The following is a 21,611-nucleotide window of genomic DNA, read 5'->3' as shown; positions in this document are numbered from 1 at the left end:
ATAACGCCAACAAAATATTTAGATAAAGAGGCAGTCACTGAATGAAACATGGTCCAGATTTGGAGAATTTTGAACAAATAGGCTAAAGGTAGAGTAGGGGAACAAAAGTAAATACAAAAACTGCACAAGCAAGTGTTCTTTCGAAGAATACAAATACAAATTCACCTTTTAATTAAACATGTCACCACATATTCCCGACTCTTGCGGTTTCGGTCTACATTTCTACGAAATAAAAGATACTTTTTTTTTGCAACTTTATCTTCCCAAGTGACAATATTTTTCATTTAATTTCACACTAGAAAGAAAATTACGACAGATGATCATAATTGTAATCTTTTATAGGGTTATTCAAACTGTTTTTCAAAATAAAAAGTGATAAATGATTCCCCGAAGAGCCAATAGGATGTGATATAATTGCCAAATAAGTAGTTCTATATGCCAGAAAAATAAGATGAACGAGAAAGGAATATCAAAAGTGCGTATAAAGCTTTCAAATGTGAAAAATATTCCAAAATCGCAAGTCACTTTCCAAATTACCCCAGATAATATACGAGACACAATTCTAACAAAACGGGATACATCCTTCTCAATTTTAATTTGAGAATCTAGAATGAAATGGTACATGGAAAGGATTGGACAATGTAGCACCGGGTTTCCTGAAAACTTTAAAACATGGAAGACAAAACAAATAGTATCGTTCTGAAGTGCAGAATATACTGAGAAATCGTTGACGTTTATTTGAATATAGATATGGTTTTTGCAGGTATTCGTGTGGCTTAGCCTTAGTTTTGTATGTAGTGTTTCGTGAACGTTTGTTTGTCTTTTGCATTTTATTGCCCTGGTTTTGTCGGGTTTCTTCAAATTAAGTCTTTATTATAATTGTTTTTTTCAATTGCGTATTCTGTCTATTTTTTTGTACCCTATTTTATGTCGGTGCCTTTTACAGCCGACCATACAGAGTTTTTATCAAGTTTGAAGTCCGTACGGTTGCCTATAACTGCTAACATCCATTTCATTTGAACTTTGCTGGATATATGTCTTTTTCGCACATCTCCTTATTGTTATTTAAAGGCAATCATGCAACATCTCCTTATTTTTATATTTAAAGGCAATCATACCACATCTCCTGATTTTTATATTTTAAAAAGATGGAAAAAATGCACTTTAACTATGATTAATTTTTTTTTGGATTTTTTTAAATAATAAACACGACCTTTAGAATCGATGAAAATGTCACATTCGAATTAAAATATCGTTTTTCTACATGACATATGAATTATGATTTCCCTCAAGGCTAGTGCATAGTCTCAGCTACTTATAATTGATGTGCTTATGTATAATGTAAATACATTCATTCTACATTACACTTGCAAGATCTATGAGTTTAGACTATAATTGGTAAATGCTGCTCTATGGCATGAATAAAAGATGTGCAGTAAATGTAATGAAGCAAATTGCATCTGCATAATTGGCACAGAAAGACGAAATAGAAAAGAATTTAATAAATAATAACGACTGGTTTATACATTATACATTTGATATTTATGTGAGTATCATTCGAATCTGAAATGATCGTCACCATTACAAGTCACTTGACTGGTTTATACATTATACATTTGATAATTATGTGAGCATCATTTGAATCTGAAATGATCGTCACCATTCAAGTCCCGTGACTGGTTTATACATTATACATTTGATATTTATGTGAGCATCATTCGAATCTAAAATGATCGTCACCATTACAAGTCACGTCTGTTTCGTTGATAAAAACATTATAACCTTGACACATATACTTCACTAGATAATCGAAAAATTCAGTCCAACTTTCTCGAACTTCCGGTATGAATTCTTCTCCTATGGTATATTCCCAAACGTCAATTAGTGACTTTGAATAAGCCTCAAAATATTCAATTCTAAATCCTTCAAAAGTTGCATGTTTGGCACCTAACATCATCAAATTTTGCTGAATGCGCGTTTTTGGCTGATCCATACTATCTACTAAATCGTCAACAACTCTCATAAATCTGTACGCATGCTCCTTGAAGATTGGAGATCTGCGAAGCTCAATCTCGTCCATTTCTCTGAAATAAAATTATCATTCAATAGTTATTATACATAACAAATTAAGCTACTTATAACTCGTCGTATCTTATCCCCTTGGGTAAAGCTGATGACCGTAATTGCATTCACGGTCATCCCAAGAAGTCGGATGAAAAATTAGGTCAGTATTTGTATTGTCTGTTTAAGTGTATCTATATCATTTTCTTTACAAAGCATACATTGGTACGATGTAAAGTCATAAAAGATTCACACGGAAATCACAAATTACTACCGAGAAATCTATATTAAACAGGAAATTGGATTTGAAAAACTCGCTAAGATGACCGTAAATCATAATCGAGATGACCGTAACAGGATCAGCGATTCATAACAAGGTGACCGTAATTGGTCAAAGATAACCGTAATTTGTAAATGATGATCGTAACTTTTAAAGGATGACCGTCTATTCTAAGAAATATCCACATATATTCATAGCTTTTTAATGAGTTTGTCTCAATAGTGGCTCGGTTAGCGGATATAAATATATATTTACTCAATTTCTTTTAACTATTTGCGTATTTTGAGTTTATGACAATGATAGTAGATTGCATATTTCTCGTAAATAATTAAATATTTATTGATAACGATATGAAAATTTGAATACAAATTGACAGCGATACGACGAAAAGTTGAAGAAAAAAACCCCATTAATTAAACATATGAATATCCAGTAATCGAGCTTCCAGAGGAAGCACATTAGAATCTTAACATCTGCCAAAAATTAAACATTCCCTTGACAACACCGGATCCGATGGAACTGCAAAATTTATTCTGCATTCAGTTGAATTTACTGGTATGTTCTCAGCTAATAGTCCTTTAGCTTTAGAACCCCTTAGTTTAAACATATTTTATTTACTCAAAGTAAAATGGATTGGACACAAGTAAGCCATACTTATGAAGTCCGTTCCGAATGACAATAATTTACAATACAATATTAATATGAGCATGCAATATCAAAATAAACAATATTTTACGAGTCTATCAATTGAGGGAAAAAAAATGAAACAGAAATAGATGTAAACATTGAAAACGTTGATGATGATGATGACGTGGATGTACCGTAAATACATTTTCTACATAACAAGAAATCTCTCAGACCTTTTGATAAATTCGAATACGTGTTTGAATATATTCACATTTTGTTCATACGAGAGATTCGGATTACCAGATGTAAGTAACTTAACATTATATATAAGGTCATCAGGAAGCCATCTTAGATTATTCATCAGAATTTCTCTCTGGTGTATATATAAAGAGCAGTCGAAAAGGAAATGGTGTACAGTCTCAATGTTACATCCACAAAAGCAAGATGGATCAGCAATTATATTGACTCTAAACAAGTCATAGTTCAAGAAAGATGAGTAGCATCTGAATTGTGTTAAAATCATATTTAGTTTCCTCGGTCCATATAGAAAGTGCTTTGGTACATCTTTATTTGTGGTATTTAACCTTTTTAAATGGATTTTAAACTTTGCTATAGAGTCTGATTTTCGAAGGGACAAATCGGTATGATTCCATAGGTTAATAGTTGATGGTATAAAAGATTCTTTAGTAAGAGATAATCTACAAAAAGGAACAATGATGTCATTGCCATTTCTCAAGGGATATGTAGTTGTGCTCTGTACACTAGGTGGAACAAGTTTGCATAGATAATCCGGAGCTTGGTTATGTTGAATGTTATAAAACATTTGTAATTTTCGTCTTTTCCTCCTGTCAGCTAAAGTTTCCCACCCAATTTCCTCATACAGAATTTCAGATTTTGTAAATATAGGCAAACCAGTAACTATTCTAGCAGCTTCTAGCTGCAAACTTTCAAGTTTATTAACATATCCTATCCCGCAATTATCCCAAACTTCAGTTGCATATTCAAAGATTGGTCTTATAAATACTAAATAGAGTTTTTCTAAGTTTTTCCTACAAAGCTGATACTTGAGTTTTCTCAGGATATTTAAATGTTTCGTAACACTGATAATCAGATTGTCTATATGACTGTTCCACCGAGCATCAGAGCAAAACGTTACCCAAGGTGTTAGAACCCCTTAAAAGTTAACCCCCTTACCCTTGAACAGTTTCTTGATAGTAATCCAGAATTCCAGCGTTTCTGGAACATATCTTGTAGAGTATATTGTTGACTGGGAATAAAACCTTCCGACATCCAGTAACAAATGAAAAGCAACGTATTTAGTATATATTCCATTAGATATGGATTTCAATACGGAAATGAAGTCTTCGTATCACCCTATCTCTTTTACTTTTGCTTCAATATTTGACAATAGTTCATAAATACAAAAAAAGAAGATGTGGTATGATTGTCGATGAGACAACTCTCCACAAGAGAACAAAATGACACAGAAATTAACAACTATAGGTCACCGTATACGACCTTCAACAATGATCAAAGTACATACCGCATAGTCAGCTATAAAAAGCCCCCAAATAACAATGTAAAACAATTCAAACGAGAAAACTAACTACCTAATAAAGTTTATTTTTTAATTCCGTTTGACACCCTCCCTCTACATAATCGCCAATGACTTTAAAATTTGAGGAACATCTTTTGAATGAAACAGTTTGTTCTTCTAAATTTATATTTGGCTTATAACCGAAATGTACAGACCGATATGCAGAATGGCCAGTGTTTTCGTTCAAAACTTTCTTTCTAAAAGTAAATGTTTGTGGACAAACATGATTGTCTATAGTGTGTAACAAAATGCTGTCTACATTAAATGGCGTGAATTTGCAGGTGGTATAATGATAAGGCATGTACTTATCTGAAATAAAAAAACCACTTGCAATGGTAGTTGTATCGATATAATGTCAATAGGGTGTATATGCTTTGGTATTTTAAAAAGGTGTATTTATTATATGATATTAATAGGAATCCCAGAAATAAAGCAAAAATCGTTTGGCGTGTACTTGGAGGCTACATATGGTGAACTATGTATTTTTCTTCTACCTATAGGATAAATGCAGTCTTATACATACGTTTTATTCGAACACGATTTACTTTTTGATACAAACAGGTAATACAAATACGGATAATTCTTAGAATTGATGGTCATCCTTTAAGTGTTACGGTAATCTTTAATAAATTACGGTCATCCTTTACAAATTACGGTCATCTATTTACCAATCACGGTCATCCTTGTTATATGTAACGGTCATCTTGAAAATATTTAAATCACGATTTACGGTCATCTTAGCGATTTTTTCAAATCCAAGTTCCTGATTCATACACATTTCTCGGTGGTAATTTGCGATTTTCGTGTGAATCTTTTATAACTTTACATCGTACCAATGTATGCTTTGTAAAGAAAATGCTACAGAAACACTTATTTTTCATCCGACATCTTGGACCGGTACATCTTGGGATGACCGTGAATGCAGTTATGGTCATCAGCTTTACCCCAGTGTCTTATTACCACAAATCTTGCTATCACATATGCTGTTTGTATTTATTCATAAATCTAACTTTCGAAATACTAGTAGATAAATACGTTCCTGTATCAAGGCAGGCATATGACAGTTGTTATCCATTCGATTCGTTTGATGTGTTTGAGCTTTTGATTTTGCCATTTGATAGGTACTTTCCGTATTGAATTTCCTCGCAATTTAGTTTTTTTTTGTGTTTTTCCTTTTTTCAAGAGTGACGACATTTATTGCCCATCCTTGTATTCTGGAGATGTGCAGATTGGTTCATCGCTAAAAATGGTAATATTTCTCGACGGCATCGACAGTGAAAAATTTGACTTTTTGATATAAAAAATCTTATTCATTTAAAGGCAAGGTTTAATTGTAAAAGTTTAATTTCTCTGATTAAAGCTTAACAGACATCCTGGAATTGGATATCCTGGTACATGCAATTTCTAATACCTTTGTCAACTTATAATAACATTTATTGATCTTATATCAATAAGTAATTATATATCATATGACATTTTTTCTTTCTGTTTTAGAATATGAACTTAAAATAAGATCGATGACCTATAATTGCTTACACCTATATCATTTGAACACTGGTGGAGAGTCGTCTCATTGGCACTTATGCCACATCTTACCTTTTTTGTTTTTAATTAATATGATATTGGCACTTTTTTCGCCGTGTACAATGTGTTGTAACTTTGTTTTAACCGCGTTGCATCGCACGAGATAGGCTCGATATATTTAGCCATCAGTTTTTACATGTAGCAAAATAAAAAAATAAGATTTATATACGTACAACTTCATATCTTAAACACTGTTAGCGTCTGTATTGTCAAACAAACCGATTGTGATAGTTGTCTATTTTGCCAATATGAACACTTTTTAAAAATCAAGTAAACCATCAGTCCGAACAAGCCATCGCTTGTGAGTGTAAGTTTCGATATGTATTCGTTAGACGGTGTGAACATTGTATGTTTATCCATCCGAAATCTTTCTTTTGTGAATAAAATTATATATGGATTATATGCCATTATTATGAAACGCTTAATGTAATATATATTTAATGATAAATATGGTGGTATTAATTTTCGTGTTTTTGTCGGAGATTCAATCGTGTACAGTCACAAATAAAATGCAGTATTTAATAAAGATCTGTAACTTTATTGTCATATTTTCAAATAAAGTAAAACATAGAAACCAATTCGCTGCTAACAATAAATGTGGTATGCATTATTCGGTAAAGATTTGTAACTTGATTGTCATAACTTCAATCAAATGAAACACAGAAACCAATGCGCTGCTAACAATAGATGTTACATGCAGTATTCTGTAAAGATCTGTAACCTGATTTTCATACTTTATGTCCAAATAAAATGAAAAATAGCAACCAAACAAGCAAAAGACGAGTTTATCTTGCTGAACAAGAGTATTCAAGATAAACAAAGATAACACTATTTTATTGCTGTATCATACATCATGCATCATGGTTTGTTTGATGCAAGGCATATAGATCATGCATAAAAGGGACGATTGAAATCGATGTTAGTTCCTTTCGGACAATAAATAATTTAAGACGGTATTTCCTATATTTGAATTTTACCGTAAACATTGGTTTGTGCAAACTTACTCATTCAAAAGAAATTATAATTGCTTGCAAATATTTATGACTAAGTCTAGTTCTTTTCCTGCTGCCAATCGATTGGTATTAGAATAAACCAAATAATTTATTATAAATGAACCGCAAAAAGCAATTTCCTTTACACAAATGCACTGCACGATTTGTTTTATGAGACAATAAACCAGACAAAACCATGATAACCTGTAGCAAAATTAGACATTAAAAACTATATAAAAAGTAGCTATATAAAACTTGAGTAACTTATAATATTAGATGAGATTTTTTATCAGGTTTTCCTCCGAAATAGATTCTAGATAAATTACTCAAATCAAATCAGATGTGAAGAATTAAATGAGATTTTCTGACTAAAACAATCTGAAAATCTTTAACACATACACCTTACAAGAGTCACGCGTCTATGGCGGAGGTTAAATTTTTAAATTTTTCGGAATATAAACGCAAAACTATTAGTATATTTTTTTGAAAGATGGCTCTAAAATACAATGAATCGAAAATATATCCAGACACTTAATCCTTAATATTTCATTTTTATATAATATGTTTTTGTTTTTGTTTTTGTGTCGTTCGATGTCTGTCTAATTAATAAATGAACTGATTGGTGTTGTATGCAACTTTCTAGCAAACTTTTTTTGGCTATTCGTGGAACTATTATTTCTATGTAAAATTCGTTTTGTTGATAAGTACGCCGTGTAATGGTTTTAACCAAAACAAGAGGTTGTCGGGTCGACAGCAAACCTTACATCGCTAAATAATAACCAATATTTTCCTTCCGAAATCAGGTTTAAAATTAATTCGTTGACCCTTTTATCATTATGCGTCTTTGGAATGTAAATTAGCATCAGTTATCATATATATATCGATTGTAAGAAGTCTATCATGTACTGTTTGTAGAGGAAAGAAAATACTTCGGACGAAATTATGTAGGTTTTACGTTCATTCTATGCAAATGGTTACTTATATAAAGGATTTTCATTTAATAATATTTTAGCAATTATAACTGTTACAGTCAAATGGTTTTCTATAACAGTTAAAATTGAAAATGTTCTGATATGCGTTGAGTATCACTGTCTTTTATAAGTTGAAGGTCAAGGTATTAATCATTTTATTTGGAGTCTTAAACTTAACAATTTTGTTTAGATAAAAGGACATCATCTAAACGGTAGGCAGATTTTGTCATAGTTTTATTTTTATTAAGCGGATCGCTAGAGGATTTATTTATACCTCACGAAATGTACATGTTATTGGATGGAATATAGATATGAGACACACGCCGGTTGTTATATTTGTATTCTCCAATCACAAGGTACCATTAAATGGTGATTATTTTTAATGTGTCAATCAAATCCAAAGACAGCCAATTAGGAACATATTCACTGAAATATTTTAAAAGCGATATCAAAGGAAATATAAGGTCACTATATGATGTATACTCGGTTGTCTAAAAACAAAACCAATGAAAGAAACATGAACTCGTGTCTGATACGAAACACTCCAGTGACTATCTGATGGACGATCGTTTGTCTGAAAAAAAACCAAAGCAAGAAACAGGAACATGTATCTGATACGGAACACTCAAATGAATATCTAATGGAAATTTTTTTTTGTCTAAACAAAACCGATGCAAGAAGCATGAACAAGTATCTGATACAGAGCACTCCAGTGACTGTCTGATGGACACTTGGTTTTCTTAACAAAACCAATGCAAGAATCGTTAACAAGTATCTGATAAGGAGCACTCTATTGACTATCTGAAGGACACTTGTGTGTCTAAACAAAACCAATGCAAGAAGCATGAACAAGTATCTGATAGGGAACACTCCATTGACTGTCGGATGGACACTTGTTTGTTTTTAACAAAACCTATGCAAGAAGCATGAACATATATCTGATACTGAGCACTCCAGTTTCAATCTGAAGGACACTTGGTTTTCTTAACAATACCAATGCAAGAAGCACTGACATGTATCTGATACGGAACACTTTATTGACTATCTGATGGACACTTGTTTGTTTTACCAACCCCAGTGCAAGAAGCATTAACATTTATCTGATACGGAGCACTTCAGTTTCAATATGAGGTACACTTGGTTGTCTAAACAAAACCAAATTCAAGAAATAATGGACAAATATCTGATACGGAACACTCCAGTCAAAATCTCATTGACACTTTGTACTCTAAACAAAACAAAATTGAAGAAAAAGTGGACAAGTATCTGATATGAAACACTCAAGTCACAATCTAAAGGACAGACACTTGGTTCATTTAGTGTTGGATTGCTTGATTTGTTTTTGGCTTATTGGAAATTGTTCAGGTTTTTTTATCATTAATTTGTCATCAATAAAGACCAAGAGGATGACAAATAAAACAAGAGTAGTAGTAGTATGATAAATAGATTAACTAAATTTGATAAGATATAAACTAAAAATGTTAACAAACGAAAACCGACACACAAGTTCAACGAAAGATTGATCTAGATTCGAATATCATTACAAAGGGAGAAGAAGTATATAAAAGATACTATGGAGACATTGTGTAAAACAACAACGCTTACCCAAATCGCTTGAATACATTTCTTATTTTTGGTTCCTCATAAAATATCCTGAGAAACACTTTAATGCCAGTTCTTTCTATATCGTCTGACAACAAAGGCCACGTGCTTCTTATTGTGTCTGTAACTAATTCAGAGAAATCGTTTTCTTCGGGAGGCACATCCGGATTTGTATCTATGACATCTGCAACTTTACTTCCATCACATCCCATTCCTGGCCAGACGTGGCTGATTATATTCTTTCATAACTGTAAATAAAAGATTAAAGTAATGCTTTGAATAATACACAGACACACACACACATATATATATATATATATATATACTCCAACGACATCCCTATCGTCGACCGATTAGTTTCAAGTCCTCATTCAGTCATTCAAGTTTGTCACGATATCGATAGCTACGTTATCCCTATCTTACATATTTTAGCCCTTTGAAGAAAGTCATGATAGTGTTCAAATCAAGATTGAACTCTTAATAAACTATTTTACTACTTCTGTTATCAAAAATCTAATTGAAGTTAATGGATTTTTGTTGCGTGTAGTTTTTGATTTCTAAAATTCAGCGTTCAACGTTTAGTCATTCTTATACTTCTGAAAAAAATATGTAAGCATATACCTTGATATAAAACAGCAAAAATAACAATTGGTGGACCACACTGTGTTATAAAAAAAATCACCGGTAAATGAAGGCAACAGTAGTATACCGCTTTTCAAAGTCATAAATCGATAAAAAACAAATCCGGGTTACAAACTAAAACTGAGGGAAACACGTCAAATATAAAAGGAACACAACAAAACAGCAGAAACATTACAGTGCAACAAAAGTTCAAATGACAATGCAACACACACATAAACGAATTATAAGATAACAATTGCCCCTTTCCTGACTTCGTACAGGAATTTAGAAAAAAAATCAAAAACCGTTATTCTGTTGCCCTAGAAGGTATATAAATTATTAGCCCCAATTGGTTGTTTGAATATACTCACCACTTCCAATCCAATGGGAAATCAGTTTTTCCCTTAAATTTTTCATTGTACATATGACTTTCCATATAAAATAATAACGTAATACTGTGAAATTAATGCTATACATGAATGATGTTATTGGACATGTAGATTAATGAGTATAGTGAACTCTTGTACTAGCGAAGTGAAACCCACGAAACAATTTCCGTGGAAAAAAACAACAGAAAGAAAAAAAAATCATGAGTTCTGCCGTTTGTATCATTATAACAACGAAAGAAATTGAAGAGTTTTGAATATTGCAAACATACTATGTTGTAAATATAAAATGTCAATCCTGGTATCTATGATGAGTTAATTTACATATAGAAACGATACACAAGTCTAACCTCCAATTTCTCATAAAATGTATTAAATAGGAAAAACTGTTAAATTCATCAAATGAAAATATTCATTTACAAAGCAATAGATTAAAAGAATCTGATCAAATTGGAAAGTTAGAAAATACCAAGTTATTAAACACAGGGGTAAACTTTATTTTGCGGAAAATGATGACAACAATCGGGACATAAATTCGGAGATAAGAATTAAGTATTCAAATATCTGCAAAGACATTTAAATATGAGACCAGACCATTTTTAAGTTCTCTTATCGATTTAAGATATTTTTGAAATAAAAAAAAAAAAATCGCGTTTTTTCTCGTTTTTGCTTTAAATCAATGGTAAATATGACCAATTTTGCAATTATTTAACTTGGTACAGTATATCCAATTTCATTATGTATTGGAAATACATTGCCTTGTATTGTTTCTTTTGTTGTCTAGTATATTAGAAAAAAAATTCGAAAATTGGGAAATGGGTTAAAACTGGGATATTAGTTGAGAGAGGGACGAAAGATACCAGAGGGATAGTCAAACTCATAGATCGAAAATAAACTTACAATGCCATAGCTAAAAATAAAAAGACAAACAGACAAATAAAAGTACACAAGACAAAACATAGTAAAATAAAGACTAAGCAACACAAACCCCTCCCAAAACTGGGGCTGATCTCAGGTGCCCCGGAAGAATAAGCAGAGCCTGATCCACATGTGGCACCCGTCGTGTTGCTTTTGTTATTACAAATCCGGTAAAATGTCTAATTCGGTATATTCATGAAAAGGGAAGGAAATTGAAGGTACGTCGTAAGGAATATATCCGATCTCATTTGTGAAACGGTTATTCCATAACGGTCAACCAACTCGTGATGGCGTCCGTAAAATTTATGAAGGGAATATTTCAACTTCACCACTTGGAACCTCTTGGTTTACTAGCTGCCTTTTGAGCAGCAGCCCTCTATCAAGGAAAGCATGATTGAAAATACAAGACTGGGAATATCGCATCAATTGGGAGATATATATTCCATATGCAGGCTCTGCTGGAATGTTGTTACACAGAAATGAAAAGTTCACTATTGGGAAGCTGAAATCATGTTTTTTTTGTCGTAAAGGTTTGTTTTCAACCAACCCTCCTTAATATCTAGATGTAAGTCAAGATATGAGGCCGACTTGACTGCATCTGTTGTATCCTTTATCTCTAGTTCGATGAGATAGACGCGTTCAACATAGTCACCAAATTTTGAATTATTTGATGAGAGAACATCATCTTTATATAGGGAAAAGTAAAATTAAAGGATATTGATAACTTCTTATTCTTCTTCCTAAGAAGTTCTTATATGAATTCAGCCTCACAATAATAAAGAAACAATTCGGCAAGAAGAGGGGTATAATTGCTAATGTCGTTAAAATTTGTTTAATAATATCCATTATGAAAAATACACCAGATTGAAGAATCAACGTTTTTTTTTTTGAATATTTTTGTAGTAAACAATGACTTGATTTATAAATCTAATGAAATTTTAGGGAAAACATTAAACAGATACACCTCACACTTTAATTGTTCCTAACATATAATCAAGAATCATGAGCTTTGTCTGTCTAGCCTATGTATAAAAATATTCCTAACATATAACCAAGAATCATGAGCTTTGTCTGTCTAGCCTATGTATAAAAATATTCATAACATATAATGATATAATCAAGAATCATGAGTATAATTGTCTAACCTATGTATAGAAATATTAAGGAAATGTGAATTGATTGCCATTGAGACCTATTAATTAAAGACCATAGGGCAATGATGCGAACTATTTTCGATCCCGTTATGATATTGTCGATCGATTGGTTTATATGTATCTCAAATCAGACTGATTTCCTTTTATACATGTTAAGGCACCATTTTTCATTAGAAACTTGATAGTTGTCATTAATCAGTTGCAACATATAGCAACACCCTAGACGTTCATTATCTTGTCATGCAACACTATTATTAACTGTATGATTAAAAAAATAATGTGAAAAAATAATGGCGATGAAGCTTGTAGTTTAGATTAATCTTATTGAGAGAGAAAAAAGTAGGGATGGTTATTGAGATATAATAAACTTAGGTAATAACCAAAGGACATTTATAAAAGAAAATTGCAATTAAGCAATAAAAGAGAGATTAATGATACCAAAGTGACATTCCAACCACTAAGTTGAAAACAAACTGTATATGCCATTTCTTCTTTGATGGTGAGTTGTCTGTCATTGGCAATCATACCACATGTTCTTATTCTTATATTGACAATAAATTTAAATAACGGTTTTTTTTCTTTCGTGGAATAGGGTCAGCAATTACTGTATATTAGATATACTAGAAATACTACAATATTCAAAAGTTTACAACATTTGACGCAATTGGTTTTTTTCATCTCAACTTTTTAACACGGATTAGTTTTATTTGTAGCGTTAAAGTACAATGAAATATGTTATTCACAAAACCTATTATAGAACCCGTTATCACCACATCGCAAACAATCGATAATTGCTAAATTATAAATTATGAATCTGTTATAAATTTACAATTTAACAAATAATTTAACGATTTATTGAAAGATAATCAGTTTTGTATTGACGAGCAGAGTAAAACCTTTCATTGATACAATCAGAAAGAATAACATTAAAACATTAAAACTATTAAAGTTAAGAGAAAATCACAGAATGCAAACCAATATTGATTGAAAGATAAGCAGTGTAAACCAATACCTCTAGTGTAAACCTTTATTTATCAACAACCAAAAGAATAACATTAAAATTTAAACTATTAAAAGTAAAGTAAAGTAAAATCAAAGAATTAAAAGCAAAATGGATTATTTTATAATATTCAATTTTATTTTATCGAAACCAGAAACTTTTAAATACTTTCAATATCGGTATGAATGAAGAGGGTCTTGGTTGGGGTCTATCATTTCTTTAAAGATTTTTAAACCATCTTTTCTCAATTTGTTTACTTTTTTACCTTCTATTCTGTATTTTTTATTGGTCTTTATATTTCAAACCTCATTATTTGTAGACTATTTTGTCTTTATTTTTATTTTTTGCCTATTACTCCGCAGGTTTTGTCCTTTCTGTATTTATCCAAACCCTCACTGAACTCACTTTAATGATTGCATTTTATAACCTTAATATTTAGACATTGTTTATACTTATATTGACAGAGAACCTTGGTCATATTTGTTTTACTCTAGTGACCATGGAATCCAGTATGGTATGGTTTGCATTCGCGTTATAATCCTACTAATGTTTGTTTTACTTTGGTGACCATGGAATTCAGTATTTGTATGGATCGCATTGGTGTTATCCGACTTAAGTGTGTTTCACTCTGGTGACCATATTGTCTTGAATTCAATATTTTTATGGATTATATTGGTGTTATTCGACATATCTTTGGTAGCCATCACTTCTTGACTTACAAAACTTTGAATGATTGAAATACTACGGCTTTTCTATCTCAGAAATAGATTACTTTAGCTGTATTTTGATGAACTTTTAGGAATTTTTGGTCCTCAATGTTGTTCAACTTTGTAATATATTTGGTCTTTTTTTTTTTAAAGATCATGAAATGGTCCGTTGCATTATATTTGAAATGTTTTATGAATTACTTCTTATTATCAACAACTATTATTTTCAGCTAAGCTATACTGCAAGATCTGATATCATGTTAGTTATGGTACATAAAAAAATATTGTCTGTTTATATCCAGCTAGTAAAGAGATATAAGTCCAAGTCACAATTTGTAAAAAGTAAACCATTATAGGTAAAAGTAAAATCTTCAACACGGAGCTACTCTGTAGTAAAGGTCTGTAATTAAAGTGATGTAAACAGTAATTTCCCATAACTCTCATAACTAAGTAGTAAAGAACCAAATAATGCAAGTCTGACAATTATTTTGTTAAATTATGACTTCAAACGTTAAGTTTAATTTCCTTGAGGGAGGAAATGTTGATTCACATAATTTTTAGTAGTAGATTCAACGATGGGAAATTAAAAACAAGAATGAGCAAATTGTTTGAGTAAGAGTAATCCATACAAGCGCTTTAGATGAAATTCATGAAGAGTTGTTTTTGTTTTCGTTCGTTTGTTTTATTTATCATCATAACAACTCTATATCATAATAGAAAAAACTCAGATTAAAATAAATATTGAACTAACCCTTATGGAACAGTTGGTTGCTTGTTCTCATGTTTGAAGTATGGCTTGATTATTTGTAACCTCAATTCCTTTTCTTCAGCAGATAACGAAGAGAAGTATCGTGAATGAATAAAAGTGGCCGCTAGAAATAATGGAAACACTATTATGTTCGATATAACGATGTCATCTTTGTTGTTGAAAAGAGGTCTTACGCCCAAAAGACATTATGTAATTGATAATCACTTAATTATCTAGAAATAATCTTCAGTAAAAACTGACGACATAGAAGACAGGAGTTATCTCAATGTCCCTAAGAAAAGTAGTTTAAAACAAACAATACTGATGAATTGAACGTAAGTCAACGCAGTGTATGCCTTCTTACTGTAAACAAATCGAAATCTGATATAGTTCAGCATAATTGATTTGAATAAAAGGACAGGTAAAGCATATATATTAATGATACAATGTCCCCAAGAACAAACATAGTTTTAAGCAAACAATACTGATGAATTGAACGTACGTCAATGCAGTATGTGCCTTCTTACTGTAAACTAGACGAAATCTGATATAGTTCAGCATAATTGATTTGAATAAAAGAACATGCAGATCATATGTCAATGATAAAGCCGAAGTCAACATTCACAAATTGACATCTATAGGGCAGCATACTATCTTCAGAAAGAGAACAACTGTATGGTAAGCTCTAAATCGTCACGATTATATCCCACTACAGTCAAGTATCTTTCTAATCGTAAAAGAAATTTTGTAATCTTGAAAAAGGTTTATATCTCTCTAATGAGTAGTTTTGCAACCTAATATAACTTTTTAAACTGTGGCATACAATAGTTGTCAAACAATTAGATATAATCAAGAATATTCAATTTCCAGCTAGCAATTGATTGTCACAAATTAACAGCAGAACACATTAATTTTATAAAACAGATTGTCTATATAAAACGCATTTTGCTGTTTCTACATTTTAAAACTATTTAATATATTTTTTGCTGTTTACTTTTGCTCCAGACAATTTAAATTGGACTGAAAAAGTACAGCAAATTACATATTGACTGACTTTGAATTTTGGTTAGCATTGATAAAAAATTGATATTTTCTTTTACATTTTGCTTTCTACTCCTTATAGATCACAGTTTGGAATCGATCATAGTTTGAAAGTAAAAATTTGGTCTTTGAGTTTGTATGTTTATTGACCCTTTTTTTTGTTGTTGACTACAACCAAGTGATCTTTCAAAAAATATATTATCATGTAATAAAATATTAAGTTGACCCTGACATGTGTAGAGGGTTGTTCAGTTTTTTCTTCTAAACTTTGAATAACTTGTAGATTACTGTTCTGGGATTTACAACCATTTTTATTTTTCTCATTTGCATTATAAGCACCTGAAGTAAAAACCAAAGGATCAAAACGACTATTATTTCTTGACATTTATCAAAAATGTTTAGACCTAAAAGGATAATGAACTATGACTTAAAATAATTAACCGTTTTCCAACTTTTGTGTGGGTTTGTCTCGTTTTAGAAATATAAGTAGCCTGTCTATGTATAATTAGATATGTTGTATTTGATAGCCCTAACGTTTTGTTATTTTCTTTACTTTTTATCCCACCTGACACGAACGACTTAGAGAGCCTAATGTCCTTTGGATGATTTCGGCTTTTAATAAGGTTGTTGTCGCTTTTACACTTTCCCCGTTTTCATTCGCAATTCTTTTCTCGTCATTTGGTGTTGATCGTTTGTCGTCCACCCGTTAATTTATACAAAAATCTTCTCCTCTGAAACTACTAAGTCCGTTGGAACCAAAACTAGCTACAATCATCATTAGGATATATTGTTTTTAAAATATTCCCAATGATCCCACCAGCCTACCAACTTGACCGACAAGGCTAAAATTGGAGCATAGCAGAACAAAACAAGTTTTGACGATTATCGTTAAAACCGCCTGATATAAAGACAGTGACACAAATGTGCAGAATCTCAAATTTGTCAGGCGACTTTTTAGAGGAGTTATTTCCCATAAATGAAATTTAGATAGCATAAATGATCAGCAAGATTAGATCTGCAAAGAGGGACCAAGTAGAAATTGTCAGTGAACATTTGATTGGAGTGTTTGGTGATTTTTATAAATTCGTTGCGTTATATCTATTAAACTAGAAAACTGTAGTAGATAAGTCAATATGAAAGCAATTTTGTATTTAATCTATAACCCCTGAAATATTTTGGGTGACCAACATTGTCAGACAACTTTTTAAAGGAATCATTACATTTTTCAATTGTTGCGTGTCTATTGTTGAGGCTGCACACATATGCAGGTGAACACAGGACATTGAGAGCCTCTAGTTGAAGAATATTTAACAATAAATAACTGTTAAACAACACAACGGATGACTTTTCGTTACTTATTTTAAAGACAACAGACATTTCTAACGCACGGTTTCAAAATTACCATCTTAAAAAATTGAAAGTTATTTCGCAGCTGTTTAAGTCAAACATAAAAAACATTTCCTGACACTGCTTAACCTTTTCCAGCTATGATTAATTCTTCTATCTTTCACCTTTAATAATTTATATACCAATGGAAAAAAAAGGAAATAGCATAAAAGAATTTTAAGATCTCTTCCATTTGAAAGATAAGAAAGAAAAATAGAGAATACTTTAAACGCATACAACATTTCACATACATATGACTGTATCCAAGATGCATGCATATAAACAAATTAAGATTTTATAAATTATTTCAGATTTTATTGTTTTTCTTCTATCAGCATATTGAAACAAATCTGCTGCATATTTAGAATATCCAGTTAAGCCTTACATTATCTATGTTAAAGGTAACAAAAAACATAACAAAATTATGTTCTACTTACATGGTGGATTGCTTATAACATATGTATATGAATCTGAAGCTGATATTAATAAATCCCGTTCTAAAATTTCAATATGAATTTAATGCTTATTTCCTTACGTCCGTATTGATCTATGTAAATTGTAATATATACACCAGGTTACCATTAGTTTTTTAACCAATACATGAACTTTTTCAATTTACCTTTTGTGCAAATAAATACTAAGAGGATATTATCCGTGCACAACGATTTTCAGGGTTTACTGTGAAAAGTAAAAATCACTTAATGGATTGAGTATACGGTACCATAGATTAATTACATTTTTGTAGAAGTCTATGTTATTCCTAAGTGTTTATTTAATAATTGGAAGGACTAAATCAATGAGTTTCTATTTTAACTATTTTTGAGTTATTTGATTGGTATAATGAGCTGAATCAACGCGAATTTAGAATTTGGATGAAAATGCAATCGAAGAGAAATGCAAACAATTTTGATATTTACCATTATGCTTTTATACCAATTAACGCTATATCGATCAACTTCTGCAAACATTTACAACAATAAAGTTATTTCAAAAAGAATAATTTTTAAATACGAAATAAAACCCAACAAATTACAAAGAAGATCAATGTTTACCGATCTTTTACACATGGGAAGAGTCGATAACCACAAAACTCTATGAGGAATAAAAAAAAGAAGTGACATAAATGTACTCTTATACATTAATAGTAAAAAACATTATCAAATCTGTAAAGAATCATATTTTCTAGGGAAAACAAATGTTCTTTTTAAATGCCCATTTATCATTTTGTTTTCTTTGAGTGTCATTGATGAGTTTTTTGTAGGAGTCTGGCGCACACAATTTCAATCCTGGTATCTATGATGAGTTAATTCTTTAGGTACGTTTTGAGGAAAATTGATATGGTTATATTTATAAATTAAATGTTAACTACAAAATTTTGAATTTTTGAAGTACTAAGGCTTTTATACCTCAGGCATAGATAACCTTAACTGTATTTGGCAAAACTTTTAGGAATTTTGGTCCTCAATGCTCTTCAACTTCGTACTTTATTTTGGTCTTTTAAACTTTTTTGGATTCGAGCGTCACTGATGAGTCTTTTGTAGACGAAACGCGCGTCTGGCGTATATACAAAATTTAGTCCTGGTATCTATGATGAGTTTATTTAACTCGAATGGTATTCATGGAAAGTTAATTTAATGCCATCATGAATTGAACACGATATATAATGCCTGAATGTTATTCCGACATATATTCCCATTTTATGATATTTTTTATATATTTTTTCTTGCTTTAAATTACTTGGCGCTGAGACCTTTTGCTTTCAATGAATCAAGATTACTTCCACTCTGTTTTCATACAAAAAAGTACTGTTTGCTTCACTTAGAAACAGCTACTAAAATATCTGATATAAATTTACCAATAGAACTTAATTGATCGTAAGCAAATTGTACTCAATTTACCGCGATGAAAATTCATTGCTGGATCAAAACACGGAGATATGTTATGATCGCCAATAAGATAACGCTCCACCAAAAGGCCAACGGAAAAGGATTTAAATTATTAACTAAAGGTCAAGGTACGAACTTCAATAATGAGAAAAACACAAACCATTTATTTAGCTATAAAAGGTTGTGGAAAACAACATGAGAATCAAATAACACAGAGGGAGAGAGCTCAACCAGCAGTCTTGTCTAAACGTATACAATTAAACAAAAAATGACACAAGACAACACATGTCAACAAATGGACAACAATTACCTGTCTTGGAAACTATTCAACAAAAAAGGTCTTAAGCATGAGTGTAATCGATCAACACTCCCTTACAATTGGACAGTGCAGTTACTGCACATTACAACACACTATGAATTTAAGATAGTAAGGTATTGATTCTTCAGATAGGCACAAAACAAGTAAAAACTAATAAACAGACATAAGACACAAAGTACCCTCGATGAAAAAAGTATAATTCTAAATTATAAATAGACTTGATTTTCCCAGACTTTTGAAAAAAACAATCAGTATAATTTTGTCGTAGAAAGTGCTCTATCAAAAGCATTTGATCCCAGAAAAAAAAGAAGTATTTTACAGGACGGTGACCCATATGTGTGAATACCTGTAGAAATATACAATAATAATTTATCTATTTATTTATTAAATAATTGAAAATAAAATCAATGTTAGTACTGGAAAAACATGACATTCCAAGATCTAAATGAATTGTTATATTGATATACTTGAGGAAAAAGTTCGTTTAAAGGACCAGTAAGTGAAAATGAATCATTTGATAATTCACAAGCTCAATTCACACCTAGTCAGGAAGATAACAAAAATACGAACTGTAAGGAAAATTCAAAACGGAAAGTCCCTTATCAAATGGCAAAATCAAAAGCTCAACCACATCAAACGATTGGACAACAACTGTCATATTCCTAACTTTGCACAGGTATTTCCTTATGTAAAAGATTACAACTGGTTTTATAGCTAGATAATGGAAGTATTATACAATAAATTTCATCTTATTTTCATAGATGGATAAACCTCTCATTTGTATGAAAGTCGCATAGAATTGCACTGTATTGACAACACAAACAGATATGATAGGTACAAAAACGTGGTAACAAAATCCCTTATTATTTTATCGGTTTCGATGTAAACATATAAACTATAGTCAAATCATCATATTCACTTAAGTCATGAACATAGGGAACTACCACAGATTTTAACATTGAACCAAATGAATATCGCCGTCCAGAAAAAAAAATATTTAAAAAAATGATTATTATTATTTGTTTGTATTATTTGGTTTGTTGCTTCTTTTTTTTTAATATATTTTCTTCATTTTTTATGATAAAGTTTATCAATCTTGACTTTTTAACTCTTATATATTTTATACTATTGCAGTAATAAGAAAGATAGTTCGCATTCATTTCTACGGAAAATATCAAAGTTGTGCTTGAAGATATGGCCTTTTTTAACCAATTTCTGACATTTGTTTTATATTGAATCATTATGCAATGAATGTTTGATGAAGAGGTTGAAAATGATCTACATGTTTGTTTATTCAGTATCATTCATCTTAATAATTTACAATGAAACAAGACTAAGGTAAAAGGTGCACACATGGGCAATGCCATGTCTTATACTAAAATTCTACACGTAAGTACATAATTCAGAAATGCTTAATTTTGATTATCAAAAAAATAATATAAAGTACTTCAATTATACAAAATATAAAGCAAATTATAGGAAGAATAACACATTCGTAGGATGTGCGTAAATATTTCACAGTATATTATTCGTTTAACTAATAACTCCCATTTTATTTTTTAAATCCGTCTAGTGCGTTTTTTTTTTTCTCTATTTTTTCTATTATTATTTAACATTTATATAGAGTAATCAAACGTCTTTTTTCATATATACATATATATTTGTTACTTTTGGTACTGAACCAACATTTTGCTATATCGTTGACTTTTTCTAATTGTTGAAGACCGTACG

At 30.9% G+C, this 21,611-nt stretch overlaps 1 protein-coding gene across 2 annotated transcripts in view; it reads right to left on the bottom strand.

Annotated features, from left to right (window-relative positions):
* Positions 1–1,480: 1,480 nt before the first annotated feature.
* The window catches only part of LOC139490587 (neuroglobin-like), a 44,678-nt gene continuing 24,547 nt past the window's right edge, over positions 1,481–21,611 (bottom strand). Inside the window, exons 1-3 of one of the 2 annotated variants that reach the window (XM_071277459.1) lie at positions 18,113–18,345; positions 9,718–9,962; positions 1,481–2,084 (exon numbers count right to left, since the gene is read on the bottom strand). In XM_071277459.1, the coding sequence (XP_071133560.1) occupies positions 1,715–2,084; positions 9,718–9,926 (579 nt within the window). In that variant the 5' untranslated portion in view covers positions 9,927–9,962; positions 18,113–18,345 and the 3' untranslated portion in view covers positions 1,481–1,714. Of the gene's footprint in view, positions 2,085–9,717; positions 9,963–18,112; positions 18,346–21,611 lie in introns of those variants that run through there. The other variant, XM_071277458.1, reaches the window with a different exon arrangement.

This window comes from Mytilus edulis, chromosome 10, assembly GCF_963676685.1.
Source record: "Mytilus edulis chromosome 10, xbMytEdul2.2, whole genome shotgun sequence".
NCBI lineage: Eukaryota > Metazoa > Mollusca > Bivalvia > Mytilida > Mytilidae > Mytilus > Mytilus edulis.
The sequence above is the reverse complement of the archived record's forward strand: the minus strand, read 5'-3'. Positions and strand labels throughout refer to the sequence as shown.